The 24033-nt window shown below is 37.5% G+C and overlaps 1 protein-coding gene and 1 pseudogene across 4 annotated transcripts in view; both read right to left on the reverse strand.

Annotated features, from left to right (window-relative positions):
• Positions 1-24033, reverse strand: part of COL21A1 (collagen type XXI alpha 1 chain) — a 254886-nt gene that overhangs the window by 69982 nt on the left and 160871 nt on the right. For 3 of the 4 annotated variants that reach the window (XM_013045877.2, XM_013045878.2, XM_004772401.3), the window contains exons 10-12: positions 20025-20087; positions 8331-8384; positions 8186-8239 (exon numbers count right to left, since the gene is read on the reverse strand). In XM_013045877.2, coding sequence (XP_012901331.1) covers positions 8186-8239; positions 8331-8384; positions 20025-20087 — 171 coding nt within the window. The remainder of the gene's footprint in view (positions 1-8185; positions 8240-8330; positions 8385-20024; positions 20088-24033) is intronic. The other variant, XM_045071274.1, reaches the window with a different exon arrangement.
• Positions 20941-21896, reverse strand: LOC101671713 (annotated as a pseudogene).

Genomic DNA, 24033 nt, shown 5'->3' on the forward strand with positions numbered 1-24033 from the left:
TGGGAAGAACCAAATCAAATATGTGGCCACAAATACTATTTTTTTTTCACAAATACTGTTCTTAAATCCTCTGAATCAATGATGGTCGGTCCAAAAATCCTTTCAAGATGGACAGAATGGCTCAAGGAAAAAAAAAAAAAACCCACACAACAACAACTAAGAGTGCAATGGATGTCTGATAAGTTTAAGTCACCTATCATTAATTATTAGTAGTTAATAAATTAGTGTATAGAGGGTCATAACTAAAACAAAGGCTATGGGTGCTGCTATTGGCTGGAATCAAAAGTCAAAGATACAAAATCACAAATATCCACCTGCTGTTGAGAGAGTTGTACTACCAAAGCAGCCATAAACCTGTAGCTACAAGAGACTGTGCTTGAAACTTAAAAAAAAAAAAAGTCACCCAACAGCACCACTACTTTTCATGTTTTTCTAGCCAGTTTTGACTAGCCAATGAATTTAGACAAAATGTAGAAATAAGAAGTTAAAAACTAGAAGGAAGAAAAAGGACAATCTTATGTATGTTCATACATCTACTATGCCAATATACCTAATACCCTAAATCATAGATTATGTAGTCAATTCCTGCTTTAAAAAAAAAAAGATAATATGCAAAAATGTTTTATATATAAATAATAACCAATATGAAAATATATTAAAGAAAAGTTTCCATTTATAATAGAAACAAAGGAGATAAAAATTCCCAGATATAAACTTAGGTAATATTAGAAGACTATGTGAAAAAAAAATCAATGCTATTTCACTGAGTTTCAAGACTGAAATAAAAAGGTAAATAAATCATGATCTTAAATGGAAAAACTCAGTATTGAAATTATGTCAATGATTCTATAACAAATCCATAAAAGGAGTCCTAATCAAAATATGAGTAGGAATTTCTTAAAAACTAAAGAAAAGATACTGAGCTTTATCTGGAAAAATAAGCATATAAGAATAGCCAGGAAAATTTTGATTCTAAAGAATAATGAGGAACTACTAGGCCTGCCAACATTAAATCATATTATGAAGTGACAACAATTAAGAACAATTTGGTGTTGGAGAGGATGTAGACAGATAAATGGAACAAAATGGAAAGCCAAAAACACAAACCCATATGAAAATGGAAATTTAGGGGTAACGAGGAGATTCCAAATAAATGGAGAAAAAAGTGATGATTCCATAAATATTGTTGTGGCAACTGACTATCCATTTGGGAAAAGAGAGGGAAAAATATAAATGCTCGTATAACTTCACTCCAAATACCAAAGTTATAAAGATTAAAACATAAAATAACAAAAGTCTAAAAGTAGAGTTATTACCTACAAAATGTTGGAATGTGGAACCCTTTTACATAGACACAGAAAAGAAAAAATGAAAAAATCTACACATACATAAAAATTTAAACCTTATGTATGGCTAAAATTTCCAAGACCAAGTCAAAACACATAATAAAAACCAGGAAAAAATATTTTCATACCATATAGGAAATCTATAAAAATCGATTTTTAAAAAGATTAATAGCCCAATACAAAGCCATAAAAAGATATGACTAAAAAGGAAATGACAGAGAATTAACAAAATGCCCAAAACTCACATAACAAGGTACTTTACCTTACTAATAAAGAAATGCAAACCAAACCAATACTATTTTTAACTGGTACTGGTAAAAATTAGAAACTTTAATGAAACTCAGTGCTGATAAGAGTGTGAGGAAAGACATTTTCACATGCTTGTTGGGAGAGTACAAACTTACTGGAAGTTAAATAGGCAATTTGTATCAGAGTTAATTATGCATTTTACCCTTTGATCCTATAATCAATTCCAGTTCCAGAAAATATTCCTATATACTTAGAAAAATTTACTAACACATACACACACACACACAGTGCAACATCTTAAGAACCACAGCATCCCTAAATTATAGATTTCTTAAATTGGTTAGGGACAGCCTGTATAGTATATAGATGTGATTAACCTGCTGAAGGTTACTTTCTTGAGGCCTCTTTCAATTTTGCACGGCCCTACAGCTTAGAGAGAATTTTATTCAACTTCCTTGGCACTTAACAGCTATGTTTTTTGTTGTTGTTGTTGTTGTTGTCGTTGTAGTATTTAAGATTTATTTATTTATTTGACAGAGAGATAGAGCACAAGTAAGTAGAGCAGCAGGCAGAAGGAGAAGCAGTCTCTCCACTGAGCAGGGAATCTGACGAGGGGCTCAATTCCAGGACCCTGGGATGGTGATCTGAGCCGAAGGCAGGCACTTAATGGACTGAGCAACGCAGGCACCCCAACAACTGACTATCTTGACAACACTGTGTACATGTTATGTGTTTTATTAGATCCCAACTTCTTGGAGGAAAAATCCATTCTGATTTTTTTCCAATTTTTATTTAGTAGATATGACCACCATTTACCAATACCCCAATTCTCTCCACTTCCAAGCATATAGGGGAATCATACATTGCTGACTCTTGAACTTGGTGTGGTTTATAAAATTTGCCCTGGCTAATTAAAGATGAATAGAAGTAGTTTAAAAACCACCGTCTGATTCTCCACATACCTGCTCCTATAAGTAGTTATGATCTAGATGGTGGAACTTCTATCAGCCTAAGTCTCCATGTGAGGAAAAGAGGGACCTGTCACTGCTGCTAATAAATGCGTAGCCTCATGAGCAATAAACTTTTCTTTATTTTGAGATACAGGCATTTGGAATTTATTTGTTACTGCAGAATATACTACTCTATCTTCAGCCGGTGCCTTGCTTGTGATTAATGATAACTTGCTGAATATGCAAAATATTTTCATTTTCTAAAATACAGTAAACACTTTTGAGTCTTCCAAAATATTTCACCTAAACAGTTATTTTGAGGAGTCACACTCCTGGATCCATCTGACCTCACAAGAGATTAGAAGCAAAGCTAATCCAAGATTTACAGGGAGATGGTTTCATTTCCACAGATGCCTCCAAAGCTTTCATGACTGATGAATATCCTTTACCAGCTTATCTATCCCATGATTTGGTCTAGAATCATAGTCTCCAAGGTAAGGTCAAGTCAGGACAGTTGGGTGGCTCAGCTGGTTAAATGACCGACTCTTGATTTCAGCTCAGGTCATGATCTCAGGATCATGAGATCAAGCCCTGCATGGGGCTCCCCACTCAGCAAAGAGTCTGCTTGAGATTCTCCCTCTCCTTCTGCTCCTCCCCTTAACTGGTGCATGTATGCTCTCTCTCTCTCCCTCTAAAATAAATAAATCTCTGAGAAGCAAACTAAGGGTTTTGGAGGGGAGGTGGGGGTTGGGTAAGCCTGGTGGTGGGTACTATGGAGGGCATGTATTGCATGGAGCACTGGGTGTGCTGCATAAACAATGAATGCTGGAACACTGAAAAGAAATAAAATCAAATGGAAAAAAATAAATACACGCCTAGAAGACTTTTACTACAAAGATTCTACAATTCAAATTCACCTAACACATCTTAGTTGTTCTTTCTCCTTTCATTTTGAAACAAATATTAAGTCTTTCGAGGCTCAGGCAATGATTTATTGGGAATTATTTCAATTTACTAAAATGTTTCCTCTCTTTAATGCAATGATGGGCAATCCCCTTGGGTTTGGAGATCATCACTGAATTATTCAGGCCTAGAAAACAGGTAGATTCCTGAGCTTCCAGAACAGGGTCACTCCCATAGCTTCTTAGTGACCACAGACAGAGTCTATCCAAAGTGAAGATGAGAAGTGGAATTTAGAACCAACAAAATATGAAGCACTCTCTAAAAATTCAATGAAAGTTTTAAGTTTTCCAGTGATGCCAGTAGAGAAAAAGATAACAGAACAGAAAAAGGCATAGCAGCCAACAAATGAGTCAGGACATGGAATTAATGTTTCTTTTCCATAGGCTGAGATGCTGAATCCATTACAGATCCTTAAAAGAAAAGAAGTTGAAAGATCAGTGGTTACCAAGACATTGTAAAAGTACTCACCGAAGTAATAAGCACTTGGGTACACACAGGTCAGCACCCCATGGACAGAATAGACACTTAACAAAACTTGACTTCAGAGACTATTCAGGGAAGGCACAATTAGTGCTGCTTTGGAAGAAAAGCCTCTGAGAAAAGGGTAGAGGAAAGAAGGAAAATGTGGTACTACCCCTTCCATAAAAAGTAGAAGTTCTTCTGAAAATCCCTGGCTTCAACAACAATTCCACAGTTTCTTCAGATTCAAATGCAGCAAAATATTTCATCAGAAAACAGAATGTATATGTATGTGTGTGTATTTAATATTTTTATTCTATTAACTATAACTGGTTATATCAATATACTACTATTTTTAAAGATGCCTTTTACTTGTTTGTGAGAGAGAGAGAGCATGTGCACGCGCCATGTGCGAGAAAGCACAAGTGGAGGGAGAGGCAGAGGGAAAGAATCCCAAGCAGAGTCTGTGCTGAGGAGGCGCAGAGCCAACACGGGGCTGAGGCAGGGCTTGATCCCATGACCCTGAGATCATGACCTGAGCTGAAACCAAGAGTCCGATGCTTAACAGACTGAGCTACCCAGGTGCCCCTCAATATATTAATAGGCTTAACACCAATATTTGTATTTATATATTTAACACATAAATTTATATTCATGTAAGTTTATATTTAATAATATAACAAACAGACTCTATTAAGGAAGGAAAAGAAGGCATAGGACTGACTGAACCCTGAAATACTCCAACATGTAGAGAACGGATAGAGAAGATATAAGTAAAAGGTGAATTCAAAGCCCAACCAATAACCTGTAACTTCATTAAGTCTCCCTTTCTTGTGCCCCTTAAACTCCAAGCACACCCACGCCAGCATTTGGACCTTTGCGCTGTGGTGTTATCAGAAAACTACATTACCCTCCCTTTTTGAGAAGGAAGATAAAAGTGGCCACTTTACTAAGCCAATTCTATTTCTTCCTCCCATGTCATTCTTGGCTTTGTTTTAATTTTTTAAGGTTGTTTTGTTGTTGTTGTTTGTTTGTTTTTGTCTTCAGACACTATGGAAATAAAACCACTGATACTAAGTTTAATAAGTTAATATTAATAAGTTAATACTAATATATATAATATATATAATTTTATATATAAGTTAATACTAATATATATTATATATAATATATAAGTCAATACTAATATGTATAATATAATATATATAATTATATATAATATAAGTTAATACTAATATACTAAGTTTTAGCATATTCCCTAATAAAACTTTCAGCTTGGTCTTTTATTACTGTTCTCTCAGCATGTACACTGGAATTCCCTAATTATAACTGACTATATAAATCACTGTCATACCACTTAATCTTTGGACTTCAGAAGTGCAACAATGAAAATAAAGGATTTACTTCAGTGAGGAAGCCTCATTTATCACATCATACTCTTGTATGTATGCCAAAGACAATGGGAAACAGATCTTGAAGGAACAATTTAAATGGTAAATGATCTAATGAGGAAATTAAACAAAATGTGTAGTTTGCTCCATAATGAGACCTTGGATATATTAGCGTATTTTATTTCTTAATCCCAGAAAAACCAAGTGATAAATTTGTACAAAGTCTAAAAAAAAATTATTACTACCTCCCATGTGTTCAGAATTGAATTTGCTATAAAAAAGGTTTCATAATCAACTCAAAAACCCATAAATGCATGCCAGTTATTCAACCCAGCCTAAGTAAATTTTAACAAAATATATTTCTTTCAGTGATTTAAATATATGGGTTTCCTTAAAGCTGAAGAAGTGTTTTGAAGTACTTTTTATTAAATTCCAAATAACTTTAAAACATATTATAAAATGAGTTACCAACTGAAGACCATTTGGTGAATAAGTGCTCCTTTTTAATTTTGTAAATTCAGGAAGGGGGGGAACCTGCGAAATCTATACACATTCTATTGTCTGATATGTAGGAACAAATGTTGAAGTCAGCAAGAAAGTGCATGTAGTTTTAATTATCTTAAGTGGAAACTCCTACAATGGGAGTGTTCAGAAGAAATCCACAAGATGGAAATGATTCTGGGAAAAGATCCTAATGGAGAACAGCGTGTGGAACCATCTCTGAGAGGCCTCTGTGTGATGCCTGGAAAAAATGTCCTGCATTGCCCCAAGTCAAAGTCTCCTCAGGGGTCTACTTTTAAACCCTCCTATTTCTGAATATGAAGAAACTATATCCTAGAGGAAGAACTGAGGAAACGTCTCTAACTTATTCAGTGATTGCAATCCAGGTAAGGAACGTTCTAAAGCCGCATGGAATGTGAGGAGAAAATGTAGATGGCACAGCGCATAGTGATTCTGGGCTCACAGTGACTCTGCCAGATCAGACTTTATGCACTAAGAACAAATTTCAGAGAAAAAGCAACTCTGGGTGAAACTAGACTGAAAACAGAGACCTTCATAGAAACATACACTTTATTTTATTCAACAAAATGTATGCCTTTGTAAAACTCAGGCACTTCTGTTCTGGAGAGAGTACAATGACCCCAAAACAAGAGAGCAATTAAAGATGTGACTAAGCAAATTGCTGTTATTCCTTTACTTTCAAAGAGACACTTTACTCTTATTCTTTTTAAGGTGAATAAAAACCCTCCTTTTTATAACTGGTCTCTAAAACCCAAGTAAAAGGGAAAAATAGATAAATGTATTCATTCATCCATTCATAGATATATTCACTCATATACACATACTTTTATGAAACCCCTGCCATCCCCCAATCAGGGTAAGTGAGAATGTTAAACAGCAGTGATCCAGGGTGCCTGGGTGGCTCACTGAGTTAAGTACCTGTCTTTGGCTCAAGATGCAAGGGTCCTGGCATGCCCACATCAGTCTCCCTGTGCAGGGGGGAGCCTGCTTCCCCCTCTTCCTCTGCGCCTCCCCCTGCTCATGCTCTCCTCTCCTCTCTTTCTTGCTCTGCACACTCTCTCTCCAATAAATAAATAAAATCTTAGAAAGAAAGAAAAAGAAAAGAGCAGTGGTCCCGTAGACTAGAATTTAGGTGAGGTGACTGACACATGGTCTCCTCAGGACAGATATCCTCATGCTCCCAGGGACACCCCCAGTTCACCTGGCAGAGGTCAGGCAATCTCTCTCAACATCCCCACAGCATGAAAATATAAGACGTCTGCCATTCCTGCATATGGTGCAAGCTCCCTATCAACTCTCAAGAGGTATCTCCATCATTTAAAATAGGCAGATTTCTCTGTGGCTAAAAAAAGACTCCTTCACAAGAAACCGATGAAGGAATCACCATTGTGTCGATGAAAAAAATAAGACTCAAAGACATTAAGCAACCTGCCCAAGAACAAGTAACTTCAAAGTGGCAGATATATCATTAGATCTGCCAGAGATCCAACCTTTCAAGATTACTTTACCAGCTACAATTTTCTGCAAACAACATAAGCAGCCACAAAAACCTAAAATGGATACAGGTTAGGATCAGAACTTCTCAGATGTGAACATGGTGCACACTATCTTAAAAAGGTAATATTTAGCAAGGATTAATTAGAAAATTAGTACAGGCTTTTATCAGGAGCAAACACCAGAATGCCTTCACAGACCTTATAAACACAACTGTGCTTTAAGCTAACAAATCAACATGGGATCTGAGCAAACACAGTTGGGCATCTTGGATGTGGACCAGCTACCAGGGCCAGTAGGTCTTGATGGCTCTGGATCCTTGGGGAGGTACTGATATATTGAACATATTTAAAGATGATGTACTTCAATAGGAAGCTTGCCAAATCTCAGAGTTGTGAAAAAGGAGAGTCAGCAGTAAATACACCCACTGAAGCCCTTAGGAAAAAGCGCAGTAAGACTAAGCCAATAGACCACCTGCCAGATAAGTATCCATTATGGAGAAGGACACATGGGTATGGAGCTACCCGTGGCTAATAGGAACACATTTCATCCACAAGGGAGAGAACATAGCATCAGAGCAATGTCAATACCTGTTCTGTGTCACGGTGGTCATCCAGTGACAATCAATTTCATCTAGTGATAAAAGCCCCGCTATGAGCTTTATTGGCCAATGACCACTGACCATGAGCCCACAAATCTTGGAATTCTCCAAGGTGAATGCTACTGAATGGGAGTCACCATAGGTGACATTCTTGGTTTTCCTTGAGTGAACCAAAGCCAATTGGACACATTTTTGTTTGTATGCATTTACCTTTTCACCATCTCTCCCTGGTTCTCCTTTGTAACCTGGTGGTCCTGGAACTCCCTAAATCAAACACAGAATAAAATTCTGTTAATTATGTTTTTTGGTTCACTAGAAATGGTGATTCTTTAGTGTGTGTCTATGAATCACATACTTGTATTCCTGGAGATCCTGGGACACCTGGTGATCCTGCAACTCCCTGATATCCCTAAAGAAAAGCAAACACAAAATAATTAGTATTTCAACATACAAAAAGCAGTCTTCCGTTTCAGGATTCACCCTTGACTGTCTTACACTTAAGACTTCACTGGGTGACCGCTTAAGAAACAAAAATAACAAAGTTTCAAATGTTGAATGTGGAATTAATATCTTCGGTCTTTAGGAAAAGGTCTTAAATATCTCCAGATTAATAAAAATACCCAGATATGTTTCAGTGACAAGGAAGGCTCTGGGATGCAAATACAGAGCCAATATTCGCAGCTCCTAAAAAAATGTTTTGCACATAGAAACATATTCAACATAGTCAAGAGAAAAACATGCAAGATTGGAGGATTACACTAATGTAATCCATTTTTAAACTACCAGATTAATGGCCATTTGAGTTAATCTCTGGAATAAATTAAAACTTGATAAATGTTATTCTTCAGGGTAAGTCTATAACAGCCTTTGGGACTGCTCCTTTTGGAAAGCAGCTGCTGTTAACCCCACGAGTGTGGTTTGACATGTCTCCTCCACCTCCCAATGCTGAGCTGTCTGCTGAAGTGAGGGTCCCTTTCAACTTCACTGCTTCTTACATATCCCTCCAGACAGTGGACCTGTGGTACAATAGCAAGGCTTCTTCAGACAAGGCAAGCTATTCATTCTTCACTCAGCATATGGCAATTAAACTCCCAAACAAACTTGCAGGCCCAGAACATTTGTCTAGGTTACTCAGGGTCAATGTCAAGTTGACTTGAACCACCTGGCACCTGCAAATACATTTCTCTCTCTTATTTAGATTCCCCCCCCCCCCCGTCTCAGATCTTACTGCTTGGATATGGCTTTCTGTTGTCAGCCGTATAAAACAGATCTCGTTAGTGTTTCCAATTACATCTTCATTGTTAAATCCAAAAGCTTAATTTCCATGTGGCTATTTATGGCTGGTTTTTGTATTCACCCACTTGCTTGTCAGCACATTTTTAGCTGTCATTTTAGACACAGCACAACTCCCTGCTTTCCCACTCCCATTTTCAAATACTTCTTTTACTATTCTTTGCTAGCTCTAATAACACCAGTAACAATAATCGTGTTTGTCTCCGCAACAGCAGTCCTAGATTGTTTTTCTCCTTTTACACTCACTCGTATTTCTTTTTTTTTTTTTTAAAGATTCTATTTATTTATTTGACAGGGAGAGATCACAAGTAGGCAGAGAGGCAGATAACGAGAGAGGAGGAAGCAGGCTCCTGGCTGAGCAGAGAGCCCGACGCAGGGCTCAATCTCAGGACTCCGGGATCATGACCTGAGCTGAAGGCAGAGGCTTTAACTGACTGAGCCACCCAGGTGCCCCCACACTCGTATTTCTTATTCTGTAAAATGTTCCCAGTTACTCTCCAAATGAGAGACTATATAAGTTCCAGCACCAACTACGATGCTTTCCTTCATACCCCATTCAGTTTTTCACAGAGTGTATCATTACCCTTTCTCCAGGATTTCTCACACAAATACTCCTGAGTCCATTGCAAATGTTAAACATTTTATTTCATCTGTGAATGAGTCTCAAAATGAATCCCTCCATACACCACACGCCATACAAAACCACCTGCAGTATTCAGACCCCAAATCTGTCTCTGGGCAGCCACTGTCTCTGTGTTCTGGGATTAGGTGTCCCCTTGATAGGAAAAACCCAGTCCGATTCATTTCTATATTTCCAACACTGAACAGAGCATTCGGCAATTTTTTGTTAATCAAACTTAGGACAAATTTACCTTTGAGTCATGCACACTGCACTGAGAAAAATCTCTTTCCCCAAGGAACCAGGTTATGTTTATGCTGCTACCAGTAGCAAACTGAAGCTTTTAGTAATGCCATGTGGTTCCTGTTCTCAAGATCAAAGTCAACACGGTTTGCTCAGCCTTTTATCTTTATGACTCCAGTAACCACCGAATCTCTTTCCTTCAACCACTTCGCGATCAGATAGGTCTGGAATTAAATTGCAATTCTGTCGCTGCTAGGATATTGCCCAAATGGAGTTAGGTTACTTATAATTGCCACCCCTTAGGAAGACACTGGGTCCTCTGAAACCCTGTAGGCACTCTCTTGATAGTCTGACATGATACACAACAGGCTATTGTAATTGGGAGAAATAATAAGAGCAATGATTTATACAGTATTTGTCATGTTCCAGATTAAGTACTTCACATATATTAATTCACTTAACCCTCACAACCACCCTAACGCAGGGTCTATATTATCCCTATTTTCAGATGAGAAGTTACTTAATCACATAAGATTAAGTAACTTGCCCAAAGATAGACAGCTAGGAAGTTGACAGAGCCAATGGGAATACCCTCTATCAGAAAATGCTTCATGGTAGATCCTATCTTATGATTCTAGAATAATTAATGAGATCTTTCAAAGCACAAAATGCAAGGCTTTTAAATTGCTTAGAATCCTGAGTGCCCAAAGAAAAGGAATGTTCATCTAATTCCTCAAAAGAAAGTTACCATGGAGATTGGCTATTTACCAAAATGACCGGTCATCTGCAAAGTTCACTGTAATGAATTGTTCTTTTTCACAATTTTTCAAAAGTTAAGCCAAATGTCATATCAGCTTTATTACTTTGTTCACAAAACAAATCTTTTGTAGAAGATCAAAAACTGTACTCTTCTTCGAAGTTAATATGATCCATTTGTTAGAGAGGACACATCACATTTCAATGGATTAAAGCAACGTGGAGATACCCCAGACTGTGTTCCCAGCTCACCTCTGACTCATAATGTGACCTCAGGCAGAGTGATCAAATCCCCAAATCCTGGGAGGCAACTCAATAAAGTGGAAAGACAATGAATTTTGAAATTGGAAGACCCTGGGCTGAATTTTTGCTCCTCCCTTTACTTTCTACAGAATTTTGGCTAAGTGACTTTGCCTAGTTAAGCCTCAGTTTCTTACCATAGACCAGGATAACAGTGCCCACTTCACTTCTGAAAACAAACAAATGAGAGTCACAGGTGAAAATGCCTGTCAGAGGCTAGGAACTCATATGTGAGCTTCTTTGTATCTTCTTCAGACTCAGTGACTTTCGTACAAAACCATGAGAACTCTCCTGCAAACTCTTATTCTGTAGCCTTAATGGGCACCATTAGTACCTGAGGAATGGCAGATCCAGTCATCAAGATTTTGATTTAATTCTTTTTCAACATTCATATAGATCTAATGGCGTATATGTGAACAAGTCTTCAGTGTGCTTTAAAAAGGCCATATTTGTTTGTCTTTGGAAGAACTGCAATAATAAATGCTTCTCACAATCAACCAGGTTGATTTTTTTTTAACTTACAATGAGATGCATTCTTGAAAACTTAGTTATATATAGAAATTCAAAGATTTTTTTAGAAGCTAGGGGAAGCATGATTAGCAACAAAATAAAGAAAAACCAAAACCACATCCAAGCTGGGGGATCCCAGGGCAAATCACCAGAAGAAACTGGATGAAATTCAGAAAAACAAATTTTGGACTAAAAATCAGGAAAATAAAGGTTAATAGGGAGGAATATTACAGCACAGAACAATTTCCAAGAGGTGCAAAAACTAAACACTGGCTGACTCATAGCAGGGTACACTTAAACAAAAAAAAATGCCCTGAAACAGGAAAAATGATAAGCTTTCCTTACAACTTACTGAGTTTTTATTTTTCTTAATACACATGCTTCTGTGTTTTCCAGTAGGAGTGCCATTTTCACATGATCTTTGATCAATACTGTCTAACACTGATTTTGCTATTTTGCAATTATTAGCAGATCCAAATACCCACCCTACCCCCATGTGCAAGACTTCTGACAGTAAAGTCTTTTCCATGTTCACAGAAAGTTTCTTTGTAAATGAGTCATTTTTTAGGAAAAAAATATTCTCACTGCCAAATTGTAGGGTTGAAGAATACAGAATCAATTTAATTTTCCTCCATGATTCATAGTTACAATGCTCCAGGAAAGATGTATAGCATTGAAATGGAAATTAAAGAAATAAAACTTATCCTGTGAGCAAGGGTCACAGTCTCTTCTGAGCCCAATTCTAATCAGACCATAAATTATCCTGCCAACCTCAGTATATAGATCTTCTTAAGTAGCAAGGAAGATAAAGTAATTGATTTCCTTTAAGTATTCTAAACTCTAAAAATGATTATAAAATCCAGAGAAATCAGTTTGGATGTCACTCTTCTTTTTGAAATTTAAGAATGTGATTCAAAATTTATTCTATTACATAATTTTCTTTTAAGTTTTCCAAAATTCCCATAGATACCCTTCAAATACAGCCAGGGTAACTAAGTAACCAAAATCCAGTGTATATTTTTAATGTTCACTGTGGATTCTTCTTGCCATTGGCACTCTTTATAGCCCTACACAACCAAATCCCAAAAATATTCTTAAATCTCAGTCTTTTCATGTATAGCTAATATAGAAACTAGTTTATTTACCCCTAACCCAACTGTTAATCAAGTAGTGTGTGTGTCTGAACTGACTGCTCAAATTACTTGACTAATAATAGATCCCAGTAACAGAGGTAAAATTACACCTGAGCTAAGTTCTAAGAAAGACACTATGGGAGGCAAAGAGCAGACAGGGAAGCTTTCTGGAACGACAAGCACAAAGGAACACTCAGGAAGCACAGTACAGAACAATTCCTTGAAGAATTTAATGTACAAATAGTACTATGTAATATCTACACACACACCATTATTATATATACTATCTATACTATATTTTAAAAAATAAGTAGTCTATTTAAGAGGCCCGTGAGGAAAACATGGAGAAATTCATACATGAGATTTACACATGGGGAGGGTTGGGGGAAAAAATTAGTCAACTAAGCTTTGTCTAGGAAAGCTTTACAGGAAAGTTTTAAATTACACTTTGTTATAGAAAAGATAAAGTGCCCAAGTATAAGATAATTCATTTGAGGCAAATGGCCCATATTTCAGTCTACCAGTGAGCCTCTCATGAGGGATGTATGCGTGTGTTTGTGTAAGTTTTATGGTACTGGGAGACAATAAGACAATGAAGCTTTCTGCTAAAGGAATCCAAAATGAGGTGAAGTGAGAGCTCAGGTAGAAAATGTTTTCTCTAGACAAATGTTTCATACACTTCATCATTAAGCCACCTCTTATAATTCTATTTTCCAAGTTAAATAACAGCCATTCCTTTGGCTTGTAACCTCATGTACCCCATTTTCCAGGTCTTAATCTTCATGGCACTCAGCCCCAAACTCCCCACAGCTCTTAAACTGTTGAGTCCACAACTGGCACCATATTCAGTTAAGAGTCTGAAGGAGAAAAACATAAAAACTTGTCCCATGAGTCCTATTGGTCTACTATTAATTATTCACCTCCTGTCAAGCTTACTCTGCAAGCCTAAATTCTAGTTTTCTTCCCCTTCTTTTTCTCTACCATCATTCTCAACCATTTTGAAACAGCATCTTTCACTTGGCTTACACCTAAGATTTAGTCAATTCTCCCCCCACAGACATTCTTTTGAGTTCTTACTCTTGTCCCCATTTCTCTCTTCTAAATGAAATCCAAGTCCTACAAATCCCTAAGGTATAGCAGGCTAAACCAAATCTAACACTTCAGAAGAACGACTGTCATCTTGCTTAATATAGATGTTATATATTTACTAACAATGCCAAAAATTGCATCAGCCCTTCAGGCAGCCCCATTACAAATGCTGATCCCTTTTCACCAATGTTAAACTTGAATAACATGTCCCAGACAAGTAAGAACCATACGTTCATTTGGGTTGAATTTCACTATATTAGAGTAGCCATTCTCCAAGTTTGCCAAATCCGTTTGGATCTTCATGTCACCCCAAATGCCAAAATAAATTTCAGAAGTGAAATCGAGAATTAAAAATTCTTAAAAATCATATTAAAGTAAATGAATAGAGTAATAGTAAAAAAAAAAAAAAAAAAGAAAGAAAAGAAAAGAAAAAAAAAAACACTAGAAAAAATAACCAAGCATTTAACTGTAAGAAAATTTTACATTGCTACAAGTTAAAAACTATAAACCAAATAAATAATTAGAAGAAACATTTACAACATATATGTCAAAGGATTAATTCTTTTAATCCTTTAGTGTAGGAAGCTCTTACTAATCAACTGATTAACATTCAAAATACTATCACTCATATAGAAAATGGGTAAAGGACAAGAAAGGACACTTTATAAAAAAGGAACTCACCCTGAATGTCAGACTTCTATATTCAACTACCACCTAAAATTTCTACCTGAACAGGGGCACTGGGATGGCTCAGTGAATGGTGCATGCAACTCTTAATCTTAGGGTTGTGGATTTGAGTCCCACATTGGGTGTAGAGATTACTTTAAAAAAAAAAAAATCTTAAAAAAATTTCTCTGCTTAGCCATCTGACAAAAATTTAACATATCCTAAACCAAACTCTTGATTTCCCTTGCCCAAGTTTTTCTATTCTTCCTTCCACAACTCACTGAGTCTCCTTTGACTCCTCTCCTATAAACTCATGCATTACATCATCAAACCCTATCATATCTAACTTCAAAATACCCCCAGGAAGTCAGCAGTTCTCTTTACCTCACTACTTACCATCCTGATTCTAGCTGCAATCATCTTGTTCCTGGATTATTTCAAGAGCTTCTGGACTCATCTCTCTGGTTTTTGTCCTCATCGCCCTAAAATCTATTCTCAACTAAGAAGTCAGAGTAATCTTTTAAAAAATATAAGTTACATCACTTCAATTCAGACCCTCCAGTGGCTTCTGAGTTCACTCCAACCAAAAGCCAAAGTCATCACAATGGCCTAAAGAATTCTACTCCATCTCCCTTCCTTTCTCCCTCTTACCTACCCAACTTCACCTCCTACTAACCTGCCCCACCCCTCTCTCTTTGTGTTTGATAAAATCATCTACCTTTGAAATTCTCCCATCTGTACTGACTACCACTTTTGTATGGTTTAACCATCCACAGAGAAAGCTAGCCACTTTCTGGAATCTCTAGACTAGACGGGGTACACCAAGGGGTGTGGGAACAAAGAGAGTCACTGCATCACAGAGTGTGGCCCACTGACCAATCTACACTTCTATCTATCCTATCAGTAGCAGTATGGTATCAGTCTTCCAGAATCACTTAAGGGCAATAACATGAAAATTCACCTCCAGAATCTGACAGTTTTAATCTAGCTTACCTTTCTCCCTTAGCAAATATGATGGCTTTAATGGAATCTTAGAAAATTAGCACTGGAGAGAACATGGGCCTCATCCGGCACCATCTTCTCATTTCCCAGACAAAAAAACTGAGACCCTTGAAAACAAAGCAATTTTTAAAAACAAAGCAGAAGGCAAAACAACCCCTGATCTCTCTAACAACCAGTGAGGCCTTTGGTTTGAGAAAAGTAATTTAGTTCATGAAGACTAATTAATAATGACTGAAAACAGAAATAAGCACTATAAAAATATAATCTTCTACAAAATCATAAAATAGTTCTAGTATATGTTTTCATATGCTAGATGGCCTTTAAAAAAAATCAATGCCATAACAGTGCAATGCTTTTACTAATAGTACTATCTCCAAATTACCTGCGGGATATATGAATATTTCCCCTGCCTCTCTCTCTATAACGATATAGCAAAACAGTAATATTCTCCGACAGTGCTGTTAGAAATCATTTCACTGATAAAGAAATGAGAAAGGACAGGAAGAATTTGAAACTAGCTCTTTAATTTTGTTTGAAGGCATTTTCCTTGTGAAAATTAGTATTTCTCCAGAATGGAATAATTTCCTATTTAAAGCTTCAGTTGACTTGGCCTGGTTATAATGTGAAAGAGATTCAAACTGCTTATTTAAGGGGATTGCACAGAACCAAATCCAAACAAAGCAGAATTCCCTTCGAATTGTTCCATCCAAGTTTCCCTGGTCCAGATGGCTTCAATAGCCAGCCAGAGACTCCACCCACACCTTCCCACTCCCGCTGTGCACTGGCCCTGGACACACACTAATGACCCTCAGCTGTTCTGGCTCCCAGACTCATTTTCTTTTCCTGCCTGGCCACCCAACCTCCTATCTCCTACAGAGACAAAGGAAAGAGGGAAAGGGAGACACTTAGGAAAAATCATATCTTTGGGTAAATGGGATTTGCACTAATGAATCAGTTTCTTATTGCTGCTGTAAGAAATTATCCCAAACATAATGGCTTGAAACGACACAAACTTACATTCTGGTGGTCAGAAAGGCAACACAGCCTTAGGGAGCTAAACTCATGATGTCAATGGGACTGCATTCCTTCTGGAGGTTCTAGAAGATGTGTTCCTTCCCTTTACCAGCTTCTGGATACTGCAGACATTCCTTGGCTCATGGTCACCTCATCCTGATCTCTGCTTCTGTCATACATCTCCTCCTCTGACTCTGATGCTCCTGCCTCCCTCTTATAAGGATCCTTGTGCAAAATTCCTAGTCTAACATATTCACAGGTGTTAAGATTAGGAGGTGGACATTCTCTTTGCTCTTTCTCTCACATCAGGTATGCCTAGTAACATCTAACATCTAATATCAGGTACTACAAAGCTATACCTATGTCAACAGGTAAAATCATATACACAAACACATATATATGTAGTGAATACGATGAGATAACAAGTCTATTATAGATAAAATAAAAGTCCATGATTATTATATCAGGCTTATTACAACTAAATTCCAGTACTTTGTTCAGGCAAAATATTTAAGGAGGAAAAAAAAAAAAAGCACATTAGAGCCAATGGCCTATGAAGGGCTTGCTCACTACTCACTGCCATATACTGCCCAGGACTTTTCACCTCCAAGACACCCAAAGCCTAAATAATTTAGTAGTGCTGTCAGAGGAAGTCTTCAGGCAGGCAAGGGCTCACACTCATAAAACTCCTCCCACCCAGAGTGATTAGGGGAGAACCCACACAGGGCCTCAGGCAGTGTCTTCAGTGGGAGGAAGGAGGTGCAGTTAGAGAGTCTAACCAAGTCACATGACACTTCAAGTTAAAGTGAGAAAAGGATGAGATATAAGGAACCACGAGGAAAATGCTGGCAGGAACAGGAAGTTAAAGATAAAGGCAAAGAGGAGATGTTAGTTTAGAACCTATTTGTTTCATTCAATTCAAATAGAAGTAGTCTGATAATAAATTTTTCTTCTTCTTTCCTGCAAATCACTACCTGGCCACTTCCACCCTTATCCGCTTGGCCTTTTACCCCACATAAAGGTCCATATTATACCAATGCCCTCCAACCTGCCCAAGGATTTTCTTCCTGAAAATGCCCCTAATCTCCCAAATTACTGATTTTTTTTCCCTTCTGCCTCATTGTCACCATCATAAAACCGTGTTATAACATCTCCTATTTCTTAAAAGACCCTCCTTTTATCCCACATCCAAACCATGCAACTGCTCCATATAGCTGATCCACATTCTACCCCTCAGAAAAAGCTTCCATATTGACAGTCATCATTTTATCTCATACTCTCCCTTGAACCTATTTCAATCTGGTTTTTGTACCCACCCTCCCTACCCCATTTGTCAATGGCTTCAATACCTCCATAAAGCAAATCCAGTGCTCTATGCATAGAGCTCATTTTTCTCAATGTCTTGGCAACAATGACACAACTGAGCACTCTCTTCTTGAAATGCATACTTTACCTGGCTTCACGGATGCCGCTCTCTGTTGGTTTACCTCCTACTTCACTGGTCTTTCTTTCCCAGCTTTTTTGGCTGCATTCTCACCCTCCTTTTCTCTTTTTCCTCTGAAGACAGCCTGAGGTTCAATCCACTGCCCCATTCTCTTCTCCACTTTTCTGTGGTTGCTCTCTAAAGGATCTCATTCACTCTGGTGGCTCAGATAGTATGATCTACACACTAGGAAGTCCCAACTATGTATTTTCATTCTCAAACATATTCCTGAACTCAAGATTCCTTTCTCTAGCATCCCAGGAGATACTAGGGGCACTCCAGGAGACAACAAGGGCTCACACTCATAAAACTCTGTCTAGCTCAGTAAGCTGTTCACACAGAGATCCTCTGAGTCTTCCCTGACTCTTTCTCTCGTGCCTCACATCTAATTTGACAGCTAACTCTGGCCAGCTTTACATTAAAAAAATAATCCAGAATACGACCTCATATTTTCCCTTTCATATCTCTCTAGTCCAAGCCACTTTTACTTCTCCCTTAGAATCCTAAAATAACCTGCTTCCACTCTTGCCCTACATAATCTACTCTCTGATATTTATATGTATCTTTCTAAAACATAACCCAGGTCAAGTCCCTTCCTATCCCCAAATTCCCAAAAGTACTGCCATCACACAGACTGCACTGTCTCAGGGACTAACAAGCTCCTGTATCATGATGGTTGGCGTACTGATGGTTTAACATTAGTCTGTGGTTCCTTCATTCCTTAAACTTTACTGCCTCAGAATACAAACCTTTCCATATTTTATAGCAAGAGGTTAAATGTCTCATGATAAAGAAAATTCCTTAGTGGTGCCTGGGGTGTTCAGTCAGTTAAGCATCCAACTCTTGATTTTGCCTCAGGTCATGAGTCCAGAGTTGTGAGATCAAGCCCTGCATCTGTCTCCACACTGGGCATGGAGCCTGCTTAAGATTCTCTCTCTCTCTCTGCCCCTCCCCACTTTCTCTCTTGAAAAAAAATATCTTAGGAGATACTTTTGTGGTGACCATTATTTAGCATTTAAAGGCAAACTCCTAATGTTTATTTACTGTTATAAACATGTTGAGAGCTAACCTGAAAATATTCACCTAGAAAGCCCTAAAGTGTATGTGCTTTATGTTTCCTTAATTCAAAACTGTTCCTAAAGTTCTCTTGAAACTTAGAGGATACTATTTTTGTTCAGATTATAAGCATATATGTCCTCACAAAATATCTTTCAAAAAGATTTTTTTGAAAACTTCCATAGACATGAAGGGAAAAGGTAAAAGATTCCTGAACCTAGCTATTCAGCAATACTCACTGGACAATCTTTAAATGTAACAAAGATGTATGCAATTTTGGAGTAACTCACCTTTTAAGTGACTAGAACACTGATTCTATTGACCAAGCTAGGCTTAATGTTCCCTTCTGCTTAACTAAACTTCAGTCTTCTTCCTGATTCTAGGTGCTTGATTTCCCTTCCCTTAGAACATTTACTCTAGAAAATTTCTAATTATAAATTCTTTCTCTGACCCTTTGAGTGGCAAACCTTTTTAAAAGCTTGTTAGTTTTACAACTAGCAGGGTATGTCTTTCTCCAGGACCTAGGAGCCATCCCTTTGAAAAAACATCCAGAAAAATAAGTACCCAGACCTTCCAGGCTCTGTGGGATGGTAGTGCCCTATCTGTCATGAGCGCCAATTAGCAAAGACAGATGGCCTAATCACAGATGACAACATGTGTCAAACTCAGGATGACTCAATTTGCTCCATCCCATTGATCAACCACCCAAGTCCACCAGGACGTTTCCACTAGCTCCATTTCTGTTTCAGTGGTGGAGTTCAATCTCTCTCCTTATTATGGTAATCTTAAAGTCATTCTTGCCTGTATAACTAACTTTGCCCAGTGCAATTTCAACTTTGACACCATAATCCCAGTACTGGAGATGACTAAGCTTTCAGTACTCACAGGCTTACCATCTTGACCAGATTGTCCAGGGTAGCCAGGGTTCCCAGGCTGTCCAGGTTCACCCTAGAAAGGGAAAAAAAAGAAAAAAACTTCTCAGTACAAAACAACCAACCACACTGTTGCTGTCAGAGACCTTCAAGGTTCAAGCCAATTCCATGATTTGTAGATCTTTGTATATTTTTTAAAAATAAGAAGAACAACAACAGACATCTCAAAAAAAGGTTAGAAAAACAATGGCATATTTTAAATGCTGACTTTACCCAAAAAAAGGCTTTTTATTACATAAATTTTTCAGTGATTTATTTCTATGATCACACCAGGTATAACAACTAAAGTACACTTCACCAATGTAAAATGTCAATATTTATGTCAGGATACATTTTTAGAATTCTGAACAAGCTGAAGTGTCATAGCAATATGGTCTCAATGATAGCCATCTTTCTCTCATAATTCTATTTAGACTTAATTCTATTCTCAGTATTACACTATAGATATCAATGACCTATGATGTAATAATTTGATTTGCAATTATTTATTTAAAAAAAAAGTTTGGGGCACCTGGGTGGCTCAGTGGGTTAAAGCCTCTGCCTTTGGCTTGGGTCATGATCCTAGGGTCCTGAGATCAAGCCCCGCATGGGGCTCTCTGCTCAGCAGGGAGCCTGCTTCCCCTTCTCTCTCTCTGCCTGCCTCTCTGCCTGCCTGTGATCTCTATCTGTCAAATAAATGAATAAAAATCTTAAAAAAAAATTTTTTAATAAAAAATTTTTTAAAAAGTCCACAGGCTATACAATCTTTCACACAAGATTCAAGTTTAAAGCAGCATGACAGTCATTTCTTTTATTCTAGTCAATGTGTTTCTTTGCCTATATTTGTAACTTCATTTTAACATAATGTTAAAAATGTTTTTTTCTGTTAACATATTTTAAATTTTTCTTTATTTCAGAACTGTCTTTATGTACAGACATCATTAAAAAAAATGCACATATAATGGAGATCTTCCAAGAACAGGAACTGAAATTAAAAGTTAAAAGCATTTAGGAGAACTGAAATTGTCCCAGAGAAGTTCTGAGGCTCATGCTTCTTTAAATGACCTTGATAACCTCTTCAAGTTCTTCCTTTGTGAACATGTGGAAATTCTGGCCGGGCTGCACCGTGGCCAGCTCTATATTAGTTGCATTCAGCTTCTCCTCCATTACTTGTTTGAGGATGATGAGTGAAGACTTGATGGCTTCTTTCAATGTCATAGACTGGTGGTAAACTTCAAGGAGCTCTGGGCACCCTCTGAAGCAGAGCCAATTGCTCAAGCATCACACTGTACAAAGGTCCCAGATGGGTCCATGTGAAACAGCAGGGGTCCTTTCTCATCAACTCCTCCAAATAACAGTGCTACTCCAAAGGGACAAGACATGACACCTGGATCTGCATCTTCTTCTCCAAACTGAAGAGCTAGATTAGACACAGCCTGAGTCACACTCTCCACAGTCATTGTCTCATTGTAGGTGAACCAATAGTTCTGTGTCTCCACTCTGGCTTTATCAATTAAAGTTTTAGCATCAGCAATTAGCCCACTCATGGCACAACCTATGTGAGCATCAATCTCTACAATTTTCTCAATGCTGCTTGGCTCCATGAGTGGGGAGGTAATTCTCTTCTCCACAGCTAGGCATACACCCTCTGATGTCTGGATCCCAATGGCTGTAGAACCAAGCTTGATAGCTTCAATGGCATATTCCACTTGAAATAATCTTCCTTCAGGAGAAAAAGTATTCACGCCCCTGTCGTACTCAGACCGGGCGAGGAACATGGCGAGGGCAGGAGAGGGCGGCAGTGGCTACGCGGGGTTTTCAAGGGCCAACACCTTAACATAATGTTAAAATTTTTAAATCTGAATATTTACATGAGAGCAAGGCCCAAGCCAAACAACTCTACCCAACCCCCATAGTCCTTGAACACAAGGACTAATAAATGAAGAAATGACCTTTGCCCCCACAAACCAAGGATCTCCAAAGAATATTATTCCATACAATATGACAGTGAGCTCAGGCACATTCTAGGAAACTCTAGTTTGTTGCCCAATGGCCAGTACTGACCATTTGATTAGTCACCACCCATGAAAAAAACCAATGAGAGTAACACTTTTTGTGAGTTGAGGATGTTGCATAATCTAATTCTAAAAAAGACTTCAAAATTAGTATCATATTAATCTATTGCTGAATCCATGAGAGCCACATGGGCCATCTTACTTAAAAACATGAAGTCTCAACCATCAGTATCAGTAAACTCCTACACAGAGGCAAGGTAGCTGATTTCAGTTCATTAAGTCATTATTTACATTAAGAACTCATTCACATTCACACAGGACCCCAATAATTTTAAATTAACTAAACACCAATACTAAGGTTACTTTCACAAAGCCAAATCTGCAGATCTGAAATACTACTTCAGGCTACTGGCTACAGAGAGTTGTTCCTGAAACATAACAGGAAAACTGGAAAGAACTATGTGAACTCTATTAATTAATAGTAGCCAATGGAGAAGGGTTGGGCTTTTCACATAGGAGCTGCCCAAGAGACATAGCATGAGGAAGGGTTGAGAAGAATGGAAATGTTATTTTTAAAAGAGAGAAAGAGAAAGAATAACTGTAAATACAGGGAGAAACATATCCTGTCTTGCTGAAGAGACAGAATTTATAATTCTAACCCAAAGACTTCCAGTGTTAGCTGTGCATTAAGGAGTAACATTCTGGTTCTCTAGGAAGTTAGTTTTTCTCTTCTTATTTTGAGAGGATCCACATTAATCTCTAGCCTCTCTACCATCCTTTAACCCTGTTCAAACTGAACTTGTTATGCTTTCAACAAACTCCATCTTTTCTTCTCCTGACAAGCTGACAAGAAGTTTTTCTTCCTTTTCCACTTAAGAATCCATCATTCCTTTTTTCCTTACTGTCTTTTTCTATTGAAAGGCTAAGCAGCTTCTATCACTTATCCCTTACTCATAAGCAGAGTTTTCTCAGTCTTCCCTTGATTAGTCTTCATTTATCATTTGGATTGAAAACAGAGTCTTTATTTTCTCCCTTTTTTTGAATGGTTGGGAGGGTTGATAATGCTGGGTATCAAGCAGAGATTCAATAACTATTTGCGGATTTACTATAAATCTTTTTTCCTGTTAATGACCCCCTTTACTTGCAGAGTATTATTATCAGCAAAATCTAGGATATCAAGGACCTGGGATTTATCCTCTACTGTGATAAAGCTGGAATACAGCTTTGATAAAAGAAGAAATTAAATTTGTTTTTAGCACTGTGTCAAAGTATAAAACATATTAACATTTTAAATAAATAAAAACTAAGTTTCCAAGACAAAAAAAAAAAAATCATTCACAAGATAAATCCAATGCGACTTTAAAAGGACCATAACACTGGTGAAGAGCCCCAAGAGAGAACATAATCTTTTGCAGGTTCTATTATTGCTGATAAATCTTACTGGTTATTTTGCCTATTGCTCTATTGATTTATTTGCAAAAACCAGGAAGATTTCGTGGTGTTTCCATTAAATTGGGAAAATAAGGACAGACACTAATTTTGGAGAGAAATCCAATCAGAATAAAAATTCAATTGTATTACTGTAATAAAAGTTGATGCTCTACCTGGATTGTTTATTATATGCTAAGCATGGATGTAAGAGATTTACATATACTAAATTACTTAATCCTCATAATAATCCCATGAAGCAAGTAATTTTATTATTCTCATTTTTTATATAGGAAAACTGAGGCGCCAAAAGGTTAAGTCACTTGCTCAAGGTCACACAGCCCTAGCGGAGATGACACTTGAACTCAGCCAATTCAGCTCCAGAGTCCCTGCTCCTAAACACTACTATCCCTGCCCATAATTAACATGTTAATTAGAACCAGACCTGGGGACTGCTAGTAAACTTAACATAGGGAACAATTTCCAAATACATTAAATGAGACATAGGAGCTATTATTATACAACTGTGACTAAATTCCC

Source organism: Mustela putorius, unplaced genomic scaffold, assembly GCF_011764305.1.
Source record: "Mustela putorius furo isolate JIRA1106 unplaced genomic scaffold, ASM1176430v1.1 tig00003983_pilon_pilon_pilon, whole genome shotgun sequence".
In the NCBI taxonomy this organism is placed as follows: Eukaryota; Metazoa; Chordata; class Mammalia; order Carnivora; family Mustelidae; genus Mustela; species Mustela putorius.